At 39.6% G+C, this 15,183-nt stretch overlaps 1 protein-coding gene across 2 annotated transcripts in view; it reads right to left on the minus strand.

Moving 5' to 3' along the window:
* The window catches only part of RHEB (Ras homolog, mTORC1 binding), a 43,743-nt gene that overhangs the window by 11,482 nt on the left and 17,078 nt on the right, over positions 1-15,183 (minus strand). For both annotated transcript variants that reach the window (XM_075492346.1, XM_075492345.1), the window contains exons 2-4: positions 11,692-11,763; positions 4,702-4,769; positions 1,329-1,411 (exon numbers count right to left, since the gene is read on the minus strand). In XM_075492346.1, the coding sequence (XP_075348461.1) occupies positions 1,329-1,411; positions 4,702-4,769; positions 11,692-11,763 (223 nt within the window). The remainder of the gene's footprint in view (positions 1-1,328; positions 1,412-4,701; positions 4,770-11,691; positions 11,764-15,183) is intronic.

The raw sequence follows: 15,183 nt of genomic DNA on the forward strand, positions 1-15,183 counted from the left end.
AATACTAACTCCTATTTCACAAAAGTTATGAATAACCAACAATGAAGCTCCGATTAAAAAAAAAAAAAAAAAAAAAAAAAAGAGAGGAGTTAGGTAGTTTAGTATCTCTAGACACACATGAAAGCCTAACATCTTTGCATCTCCTCCAGATCACATGTGCTTGCCCTTCACTACTTCAGAACTAACAATGAAAACCAAGAATGAAGGACTGCCAAAACCTGTTCAACATTAAAGACCTTGCAAGCAACAGAAATTTAGAGCCAGACCATATCCTTTCTTTGACAAGCACAGAAGAGCCAACAGGCAAGTTGTTTTACCTGTATTTTATGACAGTCTACTAAAGAGCACTTGAGATGACCAGTTTTATCTGCTTCAGAGGAAAAGACAATGGAATGCTTCAGCACTTGCAAAAAAGCTGATCAGCTTCCTTGCAAGTAGAAGGGAAGCATCAACTTATCTTCTACTTGAAGAGTGAAAGGCCTAAGGTCTTAATCATTTTACTCAAACAAACCAAAATTTTAAATAGTAGGATTATTTTGGCTGTCATAACAAAGATGCTGCACAATACTAGAAAATTAAGATCTATTCAAGAATGACCAGTATTTAAACAAAGCAAGACGACCAGATGGAAGGGACAAAATAACGGAAGATGACAAAACCTTACAAAGCCCGAGATGCTTCTTGCAAGTAAATGACTCCAGCTACGATGGACTGTCCTCACGTCAGAATGGACTGCAGCCAACAGCGAGGACGAAACAGATACTCTTGGAAATTTTTCAAATAACATACTTGCTGCGGCATGGCAAGAGTGAGTCTACAGGCTGAAAGCCATATACTGATATATTGCTATTTATACGAAAGTTTCTGATGGTTAACCAGAACAATCCAAGCCAGGAAGTCAAAGAAATCTCAGTATAGTAACGAGCTACAAGGCTGAGGAACCAATCTAGCGACTAATTGGGTACTTCACATAAATGAACAGTGACATTTCGGTTCATATTTAAGTCTGCCTTTGTATCTGATGCTAGAGCAATGAACTCTACTTATTCTTGAAATCACGCTATGTACTTTTACTTACACCTCGAAACAATGTAGTTCAGCACTGTCTCGTTTCTTACATGGTACCTTGCATATTAAGGTATCTGTGACATTTGGATCTGAGGGGAAATTTCTGAAAACCCATTAATTTTTATTTCCACTATACTTCTAAGGGAGAGAGATACCGAATGAATTAAACACTTGTAAAGAAAACATAGCAGAGGCAGGAGCTGAACCCAGAATTTATCTGGTTAATATCTGAATCAGAAGAACACAACAGATTTTATTACCTTTTTATTGACGTGACTGAATAAACAAGAATGTAGCCATTGATGTCTATGGAGTACGTCTGAGGAAATATGGAGTATTCATCCTGTAGAAGGAATATTGCATTTAAAATTACTCACTGCCACAGTTCAGAACTTGATGCTAGCAGATGACCAGCAGTTAAGTTGGTCTATTTGTAAGACATGACGTGCAGGACCATTTTGTATAGGTAGTACTGTCAGAATTACATTTTTTCATTGTAACGCCAGATGTGGAATCTTTACCAAATTAAGAGAAAGCTGAGTCAGTCTGTGTACTCTAATATTTAATCTACATATTTTTTGGTTTATTCCCTCTAAGACTATGGATCAGCTAAAGCTATTCCAAATCCTCTTATCCTGCTTAATTATCAGTTTGTATTAGTACAAAACATACACTCTGCCCTACCACTAATTAGCAATTATGTCTCCTATCTTGCTAGCGATACATTTCAAATTCCTAATTTCAACAGCTGACGACAGGATCTAGCTGTTCATAATTTCAAGTGACACTGATCACATCTAAATTACCTAAGGGGTCTGTTTGGAAGTGAATAACTGTGGCTTACCAACTAACTAATGCTTATCAACTGTAGATGTAAGAAATATAGTTATTAGTTGCTTTATGACAACTAGAAGTTTACATTATATGACAAGTGTTTAATAATAAAAAAACCAAACAAAAACTGCAAAACAACAGAAACTTAATCACTGAATTTATTACCCCTGTAGAAAAGGAACTGACCAAATCGGTAAATGAAACAGACTTATGTATTTGTGTTGCAGGAAATGCAACACAAATACTATGAATCCCATGTTAAAAATCTAAATTTTCTAATAGATGTTCCCAGGAAACATTTCCATTTTGACAGGAGCCATACTTCTTAATGTATGAGTTCTCAAATTTTTAAACCTATGCTTCTTAAGATGTTAATTTTAGCTTAAGGCCACATAAACTCTCTGTACATTGTCACAACTGAACAGATGGAACAGTGCAATCACACAGCTCAAACCTAGACAGCCAAAAGGAATCAAACTTCCATAACTGACAAATGAGGAAAAACCCTTTATAAATCAACTTCAGATTCAGCCAAAAAAGTTTGAAAGAATAACACTTGACAAAAGATGCCCTTATTTGCTGTTATTGCTACACCCGGAGGGCAGCCCTCCCCCATCTTCGCTGAAATGCCAAACTGCCACTTCAGTTGGCGTGTAATCCCAAAGTCAATACAGAAGGGATCTGAGCTAATCTGCATGTAAAACAGGTGAAAGTGCAACTCTGTAGTTGTTTGACTTTACCCAGAATTTCTCAGGATTGCCCCTGCTGGAATTTGGTGTTAGGTAAGATTTCCTTTTGCGCTCCTCTTCTGTGATCCTGTACCAAGACTCCTGTTTAACTGAACTACGCAAATCTGCACAGATAACCATGAAAGGTAAAGAGGCATGGGACAGAAGAGGAGTACCAAGAAAAATAAGTGCCATAACCTCAACTGTTTCTAATTCATTACTTAATTTTTAGTTTGTTAGGAGAAGGAAGAAAAGCTGCTATGCTTCCTGGAACTTGTGGGTCATATTAAGAACTTGTGCCAAGTGATAAAACAATATAGCTATAACTTTTCAAGTCATAGCCAAGTTTTCAAGTGTCTAACAAATCTACAATATAATCCTTGCTATGCCGTATACATGAGGACTCCCTATGGATCATTAAGCAAGACAGACTTAAGAAAGAAATCTGTTCAAGCCACACCTTCCATAACCCGACATCATCTCTCCCCTCTAACCCTGTGAGCCAGAACTCAAAGTTCAAGTCATTCATAGGAAGAATCAAATCTGAAAATAACCACAGGCTGGGAAAGAAGTTGTTTTGGTTTTGCAATACCATACAACATTAAATCAACCCTGAAAATAAACCTCAGCAATAGAGGTATGTTACCAGTGAAGTTACACTGCCTTCCCAGGTGGTCATTTCTTCCTCAAAGAGAAATTTTATTTTTATCACTATGCTACCATTGGAGATGTAAGGCAAGCACACTTATATTGGAGCCTATGGAGCTTGCTCTGCTGCTCACACTTCACAGCCTGCCCATCTCAACCCTGCTCTCCTCTGCAGAATATTCCCCATCAAACAATCTTGCCCCAGCACGTGTCGCTAGTATTGGGTTTTTAATCACTTCAGACACCTCTGACAGATTATAAGTGGATGTAGCGTTGCTGATTAGCACCACAAGCTGACATCATATAAATACAGCATGGTTATTCTTAAGTCATGTAGCTCTCTTCAAAGAAAGCAATCAAACATCCCTAGAAGGTTACAACCCTTCTGAATAGCATCCCAACTATGAGCAAGTGTCCTGCAGCTTTAAAGTCTTAAGTACTGGCAGCATATTTTACAACACTAAGATTACTTAACACTACTCATAGTTTGGAAAAACCCAAAGGCATAATAATATCAGAACTCACAGAAGGTAAGAACATGTAAGCAATAAAAAGTTTAAGGTAAAAATACAGGGGTTTAACAGTCTGTTTTCTGGTTTGATTTTTTTTTTGTGTTGGGTTCCCCCCCCCCCCCTTTTTTTTTTCTTTCCTTTTTTAATATAGAGTCTTTCAAAAGACGGAGCACTCCTGTGCATGGAACGTGCGTGGCAAGTTTGGTCAAGCAGCACTATATAATGAACACCTGTACTTCATGAAGCTACTGACCATGCCACGGGACATGAGTTCACTGTCTCCTCCTGCACTCCCCGTCGTGACGTGAAGCTCAGAAGCATGCATGAATCATCACTTACTTAAAAATGTAAACAAACTCCAGCAGTTTACTGGTAGCTCGGTAAGTACTACCTAGACACATTTCTGTCTACTCCGCATGACTATTTCATGGATATAAGTCACGGTGGTGCAGCTGGAGCACACAAATCACAAAGTCATGAAAAACTTCTCCATGGTTTATTGAAGTGACATTTTCCATCTAAAGCAAGACTGCTAGTTTAGTCCGTAAATAGCAAGCAAGCTACTTATGAACTTTTAGTACATCAGAGTTAACGTGGTTCCTTCTTCACTTTTTTAGGCACACATTCAATAGACAGGAGAAAACCCCCCACAAAACAAACCCCCCACAAAACAAACCCCCCACAAAACAAACCCCCCACAAAACAAACCCCCCACAAAACAAACCCCCCACAAAACAAACCCCCCACAAAACAAACCCCCCAGAAACTTTGCTCTTTGGTGACTAAATGACAAAGAAGAATCATTTACGTTAAACTTCAGCTTTAAGCACATGGTTGCTACCAATTTAGCTCTACAGGAGTATGAATACTTGTCTTAACTCTGAGGAAAGCTTCAAAGAAAGATAACTTACTTGGCCAGCAGTGTCAACCAGCTGAAGATGATATTCTTGGCCATTTACTGTGATCAGTTTTGTAAAAGCTAGAACAAATAAGAAATAAATACACATTTCAGAATTATAAACAAGGAAGGGATCAGAAGTCACTCATCTATGCTGTTGTCAGCCAGGGCACTAAGAAAAAGAACTTCAGTTATAGGCTTTAAAGTAGCAGTAAAAGGATAGATCAGGTGGGTATACTCTTAACTAGCATATTACAGACAACAAAACTAAGAAATTTACTTCAAAATTTCAAATTTCAGAAGATTCTCACATTGGATGCAGCAGTTTCTCCTCTACTTACTTGGAAATGCATGCAAAAAACCTTTTTACTCTTTCCTTCTAAGAGACTTCCAGGAAACTGTAATTTGTGGTAACACAAGACACTTAAATACAATTAGCATCAAAGCTAACTTTGAACTTTTTATGGGATATTTTCCTCAGTTTCCAAGCAGTTTAGCAAAATCAATTTCCCAAATATAAATACTATGAGGTAAATGATCTGGATTAAAAAAAACTTCTTTGAGGGCTAAACCACACACAGCCTAACTTACAAATATACTAAACGTACACAACGAGAATTTAGCTAGAAGCTCACCATGTTGCTACCAGCCTATCCAGTACTCAGTCAGGAAGGACATTCAGTCCCTGAAAGCGATGAGCGTTGCTTCTCTTCCTCAGATTCATGAAATGCCAACGCACTGTGAGCTGAGGAATCTTACTCAGTGTTCATATTATGCAACTGCAAAAGCAAACAGTGTCACAGCTCTTGTAGGAATGATGTACTACCAAGCACTACATGTACCAAGCAGAGCACACAAATCTGGCTTCAGAGCTTCACTTTGGCCTTAGAGTTGCACTCAAGACACAATCACTGGATAGTACTGATATACTGAGTAAAGTTTGTGTTGTCCTCTGGTTGAGGTGGTTTTCCCAAATACTAACAGTCCTAAGAAGCTTCACCTTTCACTGCAGTGTTAGCTATCTCCCTGCTCATCACTGCAGCAACCTGTTCATAATACTCTCAATTGTCCAACAGCTTCCTGAAGTTGCAAAGTTTAATGTTCTCAATCCCGCTGTGCAGTCTCCTGCCTACGCCTTCTGGGTTTTGTACAGGGTCTCCTAGAAGCTGAAGTTTGCCAGCTTTCCTCCTCCCTGCCAATGCTTGTTGCCCTGTCAAGTGTCCACAATGTGAGTATTATCTTGAGTAAGTGGGCTGAAATATTTGAAACTGGAGGTTTCAGCCCACCTCGTAAATCAAAGCACCCTTTTTAAAAAAAGGAATAATTCAAACAGCAAAGCCAAACTAATGCAGAGTGTCTAAATAAACAGTGTAAAGCATACCTACAGTTTCCATTACAATACTGGCAAGTGCAATTTGAAATGGAGCCTCAAAGAGAGAGCTCCTACCTTACCCTGTCTATCCCCTAAGAAAACTGCTTTAGCACACGTGCATGCAAACTGCTATCAAGTCACTGTCTGGACGCTGTTATCATCGCTGCACAAAATTTTAGGGTTATGGAGCAAGAATCCACAACAGCTTTTTGCCTTGGATGAATACTGTGGTGGGGACAGAAGCAACCGTTTGTTTGAACAGATGTTAACACGCAGCGTTGCTATAGACGGTATCACTGCTTCAAATCAGAGGGAAAACAGACTCAACTGGAGAGGTACTGCATTAACAGGTATTATTAAAAGTAACAGTCTCTAGTCTCTTGACACTTCACAAACACAAACCACTCTGCAATCAAAGTAACTTCAAGAGCCTCATGAGGTTAATATTTAAAAAGGGACAGAGACAGATGGCAGCTTTTTCAGACTATTCTAGAAGCCTAGAATAGACCCAGCAAAGACATCATCATCAGTACTGGAAGCAGAGTGTGACAGAGCCAGGGGAAGGGAAACAGTGGAGGAGTCACCACAGGCTGGGTGAGGAGAACTGTTCGTTCAGTGCAGAGGCTTGTAGCACTAGGAACAGCCCACTGCACGAACACAAATCTGCTTTGATGCAGTCATAATTAATGACTCCCATTTGTTTGTTGAAGCTTTTTAAAAATATTCCTGGTACGAATTTCATCTTGGGAAAAAGCTGCAGCTGTATTAAAGGTGATTAGTGATCCACAGGTCCCCTTGATCCAGAGGAAGTCTTCACTTCCAGTTCCATCACCTACCATCCTGGGACGCATTGCCTTCTGGTGCGCCCATAAGCAAGACAAACAACCGATAACAGGATCACGGCACAGTATGGCTCTTCCTGGTATGCCAAGGACAGGTTTCAGCAGCCATGAACAATCGCTGCAGTCCTAGTCATAACGTGAGCATCTGCGAAACGCTGCTCATCAGCTGAAGCATGAATAAAGCCTGTTGTAGGTCCACGAAGCACACAGCTCTCGGAACAGGACATGCTTACAGCTTGCAACGCGTAACTCGAGTGTAGCTATATGACAAAAGCTGCAATTCCCACCTTCATCTACAATTGTTTCTAGTTCTGATGCATTGCTGAAACTTGGAGAATTCGGGGCTGCAGTGAACAGCACAGCACAGCAAACAGATCTATGTGTACAGTTCAGGGTGCAGCAGTCAACAGCTGCGTTGCAAAGAACTAAAGCCATTTTGCTGTCAGACAATGTCCTGGTAAAATTATATGCAAAGCGTGGCCCTGACTGCTGCTACACTTCAGCAGAAGTGTAACTTATGTAGCAACTCCATTAGCTGCTGATCATCGTTACCCCAAGATCAAGTATATTTCAATTAGACTAACATGAATGAGATGATTTCCATACACAACTCAAAAGACAGCTGCAGTGAAAACAAGACATTATGATAAGAAATCAGTACCAAGCATATGAATGCAGACTTTCAGATCAATAGTGCCACTGAGTAAAGGCATGAGAGCGCTTATTCCCGGAGCTACTGTCTGGTAGCTAAATACAACCACCTTGCAAGGGTTCATCAGTTACTACCTTCTGCATCCCTTTCTACTTGTTTTCATTCCAAAGTCAATGCCTATCACTAATCTGCCAGGGCATCTTTTACAACACCGAGATGTGTAATGCAACAGAGCTATTTTTAATTTTTCTCAGAAGCCTCATTTCCACCCCTTGAGAAGGCTGCTCATCAGCAACTCCTGGGAAGAAGCATACTTCACCCTTCCAGTGCAGCTGCCATGGCATGCATGGAAAAAGTTTAGCTTTAAAGATGCTTCTAGCAGACCCATCTAAACCTGTAGGTATTCCCTCCACAACTACCAGGGTGCTTCCAGCCCCCTCCCGCTTTCTAATATGCTTCTACTCACAATTGTATTAAAAAACATGGGACAGAGATAGGAAGCCCTTGGGGGAAGACTGTTCCTTCCCTTAGGGAGCTACTGAGCCTGTTTAGGGGAGAAAGGAAGACAGAGCACGGCACAGTGCTAGAAGCCTCTCTGAAACTGCAAGGAAAAGCAAAAAGCAGCCAGGCAGGCCTCAGAGGAGCTGGAGGAAACGTCTTTGAGACTTGGGCAGTCAAGTCAGCTTTTTTGCAACACAAAATCACTGAATTAATGATAACCAAAGACATCCCTGCAAAGACGGGGGTGGGGGGAGTTATGTGCACATCTTCGTTATCTATTCCTTCTGACCTATTTGCTTTGAGTTCCAAATTAAGATTCTAGTTTTTATTCCAGTAAAATTTTGGAGCTTTAAATGGTTCTGGTCCTAGCGCATCCGAGCTGATCTGCCTTCAGAGCCCCATCCAGCTCAGCGTCCACGCAGACTCCCTCCACACACTCCTGCTCTGCAAGGATCTTCCTTCTCTTTCCAACACTCCTGCAAGTAATCGTTCCACTAGTTTCTCAATCTGTCTGCCTCAAGAATAGCCACCCATTGTGGTGTCAATCCTGTTGGGACATTCAGAAAGGGAAATTCTATTTTGCTAAGCAATTAACTCTCACCTCTGCTGCTGCCACAAAATGCTACAAATTACTCTTCCTGATACACAAGTTTAGTAGAAGCAACTAAATTCAACATGGTCATTAACTTAAATTAACTTTTCTGGTTCTAATGTAATATAAGCAAAGGAAAGGGTGAAAAGCAGCAGTGAAGGGGTGTTGACTTTGTTGAGAAACACTAAGTGAAACCTGATGCAGCTTATTTTCCCTTTACCACTTCCAAAGAAGGTAGAGATTTTTGTACTGGAAATATGGAACTACTAGAATATTAGGTCTTATTCCTATTGTTCAAGGCTTATATGCTATGCAACTTGTTCCTGTAAGAGCTTAACTATGGCTTGCCTTCTATACAATTTAGCTTTAGACTCAATTTTTGTGCAAGTTTTATTATTTGAAGACAAAAATCATGAAGATTAAGCTACCAGCAGTACTGCAGCTTTCTACCCTTTCATCAGTGCTGGTAGAATACTGTAATAAATTATCAGTAACAATTTTCTGGAGACAAACCAGAAATCACATAGGCCAGACTATTCTTTAGCCTGTGGTTTTTTTTCATTTCCAAGTTTTGTGACACTAAAGTAGACCCAGTCACTAGATGAAACTGAAAAGGTTTTATGACCTGCTATAAAGCATTGGAAAAATGCAACATTCTCCAACACTGCCCCTTGTACAGGAATCTGGACTTCTCAACTCCTTTTGCCAGCATGATCAACCAGATTCAAAATTACAAGGTAGGAAAACAATAAAAAGAGTTGATTACATACTTTGTGTCTTATGACCCTGCGCACAATCAGGAACATACAGCTGGGAGTGTCAAAAGACTGGACTGAGCAAAGATTTATATTTAGAAAAAGCATTTTAAAAAGATTAAGAACTTAAGTCAAAAGAATGATTTTATACTAATCTCATCAAAACTAGTTTCACATGCCTTTCTTGAAAAAAAGATCCCTTCAATATATTTTAAATTTTAGTTAGTGGTAAGTTTGAAAGTGTTACCTCTTCTGTTCTACACAGAAGCATTTTTAAAACATCCTGTCAGGCCTTACAGGGCTTAAGGATGGGACAGACTTCCTACTGTTTTGAACCTCAGGGCACATCTTTTACATTTTCAATCCCTACTTCCCAGCAAAGCATTCTGATGCAAGAAGGGCCCTTCAATTCTATACCTTTCAGAAAGCAAATTCCTCCAGCCATGCTGCAGATCACAAGACCTTCACCAAATGAATAATGCTGTTTATTTTCCAAACAAATAAGAAATCAAGTGAAAAATTAAGCCTTTTCAAGATGACCCCACCCAACAAAGTTTTCATGGCCATGACACACTCAATGTTTAGAATTCAGATCAAGCAAGCAGTGCAGGCTACAAGAGTCAAATAAGAGCAGAATTCATCCAGAGTGTATTTTCATATAGTTAAGAAATGCTACCAGTGTGAGACATACAACTACAGAGTTACTAACAGCAGTTACAGACAATAGGTTTTGTGGATGACAAGAGCTTGCAAGGGATTAAACAAGCCAACCTGTACCAAGGTGTCAAAATCCTAAAACAAGATACAGACTCAGCATTTTGGAGAGATTTTGACCCCATGTCTCTCAAGCTTTATTCATTCCCATATACCTGCATAAAACTAAAAGACTGCTTTAAATAATTTGCATTTATATAGCACAGTGAAAAATAACCTGTCCCAAGCGATATTAAGATTTAAAATACAGAAACTTAATCCCCAATGTTTTGTTAGCAGCTTTAATTCAAACCAAACCTTATTTATTACATAAACCTTTATTAATTCTAACGAAGTAAAAAGGGATGTTGGAAAGCGTTAATATTAATGACATCCGTATAAGGACTAACAGATCATTCAGGTCAAGGGGTAAATTATCCACCCTGACTCGCTAAAGCAAATTTAGAGCTTCTCAGAAAGTAGCATTTGAATTTTAGTTCTAAGCAATAAAATAATCCTGAGTAAAATATCCTGATAGCTACTGATTCGTAGTTACCATATATGTCCAAAAGAAACTTTGTTCTGCTGATTACTTCATTCAAACTTACTTCTGCTGATTACTTCATTCAAACGAGTATCACATAGGCTTAACATCTTACTGCACAAGTTTGAAACAGTAAAAATGTGTGCTACCACCGCATTTCAGAAGTCACTAAAATACAAGAACTCCAGGGTTACGATCATGATACCAAAGTTTTATTTGCCATGATTAAAGTAAGCCAATATGATCAAGTTACTCAGCCCAGCACCACAGCTGCTCAAGTACTTTATGACCACTGCTAGCTCAGAAAGAGGTGGTTGGATTGTAACGAATACTGGGTAATTCACCTCTGAAATGACTTGTTGCTCTTGGCAGCATTTTTAGTATTAGTATCTTTACTTACCTGCTATGCTAGCTATTCACAAAAGCGCTAATACTAAAAAAACCGCTAAGAGAAAAAAGACACTTGAGAAGTCACCCAGCATTTGCAGCAAGCTCATTGTGTACCAGGCTTGTTATCAAGCAGCTGGAAATGAGTAATTTAAAAGACTATCATGTTATCATGGCCACAGCACGTCTGCCTTCTAAGGTAGTCATTTGCTCCTGGACTGGTATTGCTGGCTTTGTGTTCATCTGGATATACTGATCAAATGAGACATTTGAGACTTTGGAATACTTGTATATAGTGGCACATTTTCATATAGGTAAGACATACTTAATTTGAAGTGCCTCGACTGTATTGGGGGAAGCAGATGTCCAATAACATACATACAATACAAGAAGGAGATGCATTTTAGCCAGATTGATTCGGTTTTCCTTCATTTAGTGTTAAAAGACAGTTTAGATGTTTGGAGAAATATGCACACAGTGATTTCCATGCTGCCATACTGTAAGCTTGGTTAGCATTGGTTTAAAAGATTAAGAAAACTTAACAGTTAATTAATGAGCTTTAACGTTACTATGTAAATGTCCACATAAGTAACATGTATAACCACAATGGCTTCTGACAAAAGTTAGTGAGGTATAGAAGAACAGCTTGTCAGTTATTTACTTACTGTTCTCTATGGTTGGATCATATGAATCAACAAACTGTCCTTCCACAAACTGAATCGTCAGTGAAGATTTTCCTGTAAAGCAAGGAAAAGATAATTGGTATCAAAACAAGTCTTCAGGCTGTTATCACTTTACACTTACTAGTAGACACACTGATGTTTTTAGAAGAGCCAATATGAGCTTTGTACAGTTCATTTAAACATCTATACATGACAACTGACCTATTTTTAAATTAAGTGCCTATTCCTAGTAACTGGGTCTCCTGAACATGTAAGAAGTAGTGCAATATCTACTCGGCACGTGTTCTGCTTTTGTTTTTAACACTGCGTCATTTAAGTGCCTCCTCTAGTTTAAAACAAATCTAAAAGTAGCAGTGTGCAATCCTCATACAACTAAATTTAACAAACTGTTATACTTGGAAGGTTCTTCTGTCAAGAAGCAAGGAAAACTAGAAATAATTTTCAGTCACTGCACAGAAAACTAGGAACTTGGACGGAATTAGCCAAATTTGGTTTCACTAGGGGATTGGACATCTTTCCCATGACAAAAGGATGATCTCAAAACTCTTGAGATCAATATGCTCTCCTCTTCTATCAATCCTCTTAATGCCACACTACAACAGACTGGTGGATGCTGTATTTTAGTGAGGCATAGTGATTGAGGGGGCATCATTGGATTTTTTCTTTTGAAAGCAATTTAACTGCTGCTTTTGCAGACAACGTTCCCAATTTCCGTTATGCTGATCTGATCATACATCCCCCAATAAAGAGTAATGCAAATGTTGCACTTAAGTAGCAGACTGAAAAAATGAAAACTAATTTAGTCTTGAAAGATTTTAGAAGATGGTAAAAGCGAATCGCACACATTGACCATACAAAGCACCTTTAAGGCTCTGCAACTGAAGATTTTTCAAAGCATTACTGCAGTCTTAAAACAACTTCCATTACAGTGTATCTTCTACATTTGGGAATCTACTAGATCCTATTACATCATGTTTACTGGACAAATACACTCTTACAAAGACTGCCAAGTGCATTAGCTGCTTTTGGACATTAGCATATTCTTCACGCTCCTTATTATACTCTTCTCATCAGCAAGAAGCACAAACAAAATACGACCTCAAGTTAAAATTTAGACTCAAGACTATCCTACTCAGTGGAATCCTCTCAATGACATCATGAGTAACCAATGTTGTGGATGAACTAGTGTATAGTAAAACTATTTTCAAGAATCAATTGCTTTGGATAAAGATTGCCCACTTGCAGTGCTTAGACCATGCTATGTTTATACTTTCCTGTAGAAAAAGTTCTTTCCTAAGCATTCCTTCAGGAGATATTAAAAACAGTTTTCCACTTCCAACCCCCCCATTTTTGCTTCATCATACAAGGCTCTTGACTTGTTCACATTTGACTTTCTATTATTATCACCATACTTAGCAAGCCATTTTGTTGAAGACAGTCTAAAAAGTTGCAAGTCAGACAAAGTACGAGGATGAAAGTGATGCAAGGGAAGTTTGGCTTAATATTTATAATTACATGTGCAGTCAATTCCTTCATTAACTGAACACTTCCAAGATTTACTTCTCCAGTAGGAAGGAAGAAAACGTTACACAGACATCATCATTTGGGGATTTTTCCAACAGCCATAACCTTCATCAACTCACTGCTTGGTTTATTTTAACATCACTGCCCAGCTCTGCCATGCTTATCTCTTTGCCGACTCCTATCAATCATACCAGTTTATTCAAGATACAATGCTAAAAACCCCAGACAAACCCCAAAAACACCAACCAGCACACAACCTTTTAAGAGTTGCTTTTTCTCAAATCAAGTTCTTAGATGCCATTTTCTGACACATCTAACAGTGCAACTAAAGGTGTCATACTCACTGTGCATGAGTTTACAGAGAACACTGCACTTTAAGCTGTTGCTCCAGCAAGGGGGGGGGCAGGAAGCAACCATGCATATCTGAAATGTGTTCAGTTTTGGGCCCCCCACTGTGTTCAGTGAACTGTGTTCAGTTTTGGGCCCCCCACTACAAGAGGGATATTGAGGTACTGGAGCGTGTCCAGAGAAGGGCAACGAAGCTGGTGAAGGGTCTGGAGCAGAAATCTTATGAGGAGCGGCTGAGGGAGCTGGGACTGTTTAGCCTGGAGAAAAGGAGGCTGAGGGGAGACCTCATCGCTCTCTACAACTACCTGAAAGGAGGCTGTAGAGAGGTGGGGGTCGGTCTCTTCTCCCAGGTAGCAAGTGATAGGACAAGAGGAAATGGCCTCAAGCTGCGCCAGGGGAGGTTTAGACTGGATATTAGGAAATTTTTCTTCACCGAGAGGGTTATCAAGCATTGGAACAGGCTGCCCAGGGAAGTGGTTGAGTCGCCATCCCTGGAGGTATTTAAAGGACGTTTGGATGAGGTGCTTAGAGACATGGTGTAGTGGTAGTTTTGGCAGTGTTAGGTTTATGGTTGGACTCGATGATCTTAAAGGTCTTTTCCAACCTATATGATTCTGTGATTCTGTGAAATCATCCTAATAAGGACAGACTTAGAACTGAGACTATGCATCCCAGCAACTTTCTGAAACTGTGTATTTTGGACACCACTTAGCAAGTGAATGAACTTTCAAGCTCTTCTTCAGCTATAAGCTTATGAAGTTGCTACCCAGAGTTCATGCTTGCAGATTCTTTGCCAATACCAGCACATTAAGCACTCTGTTTTAAAACAAAGTTAACTATTCCTATATTAGGCTGTTATAGCTTTTCTTATCTTGAAGATGTAAGTTAACCACAGATCATCACTGAACATTTTTCCTCCTAAGAAGGATCCTAAACTAACTGAAAGACTTGACTGCTACCGTCTGTCTGTGCTAAGTCTGGAAACTGAATACCAGAAAGAAGTCGGAGCCAACAGAAAATGCTGCATTTAACATCCAGCTGTATTAATTACTGCTTTCCTCCTAACAGTGAAAGAAGAGGAAACAAAACCCAGACAAAACCAGCATTCCAAGACTCTCCTCCCAAACTCCTCCAAGCTTTGTAACAAGCCTTCCAGTAATGATGTGTTTGTGATCACAAGAGGATGCCTGCTTTCCTAGATGAGCCACAGGGAAGCTCTCCAGTCTTGGATTCAGCTATCTACCCCCTCGGGATAAGTACATGCAACAGTATCCCACTAAAGCAAGGCTTCCAAAAGGGACACAAGAAATTTAAAACCTAAGTCATTAACACCCCACTGCCTTGTCTCAGCCCATGCCCAAGAAGCATGCAGGACTGTGTAAACAACAGCTTGGCTTGAACTTTGTCCCACAGGTTTTATTCCAGGCCTTTGACCTATGCTCATGAGGAAAATTAAGTTGACAATTTAGCTCCTATCACCTCTTTCCCCAGAAAGATCAGGCAACATTTTCAGAGAGAATTACAACATAAACATGATGTCCGTGAGGCAGGGGCCAAGGAACTGCGTGCAACTGCGTTTACTGATGTGCTAACTCCATCTCG

The sequence above is a fragment of the Mycteria americana genome, chromosome 2 (genome assembly GCF_035582795.1).
Source record: "Mycteria americana isolate JAX WOST 10 ecotype Jacksonville Zoo and Gardens chromosome 2, USCA_MyAme_1.0, whole genome shotgun sequence".
Classification (NCBI taxonomy): Eukaryota; Metazoa; Chordata; class Aves; order Ciconiiformes; family Ciconiidae; genus Mycteria; species Mycteria americana.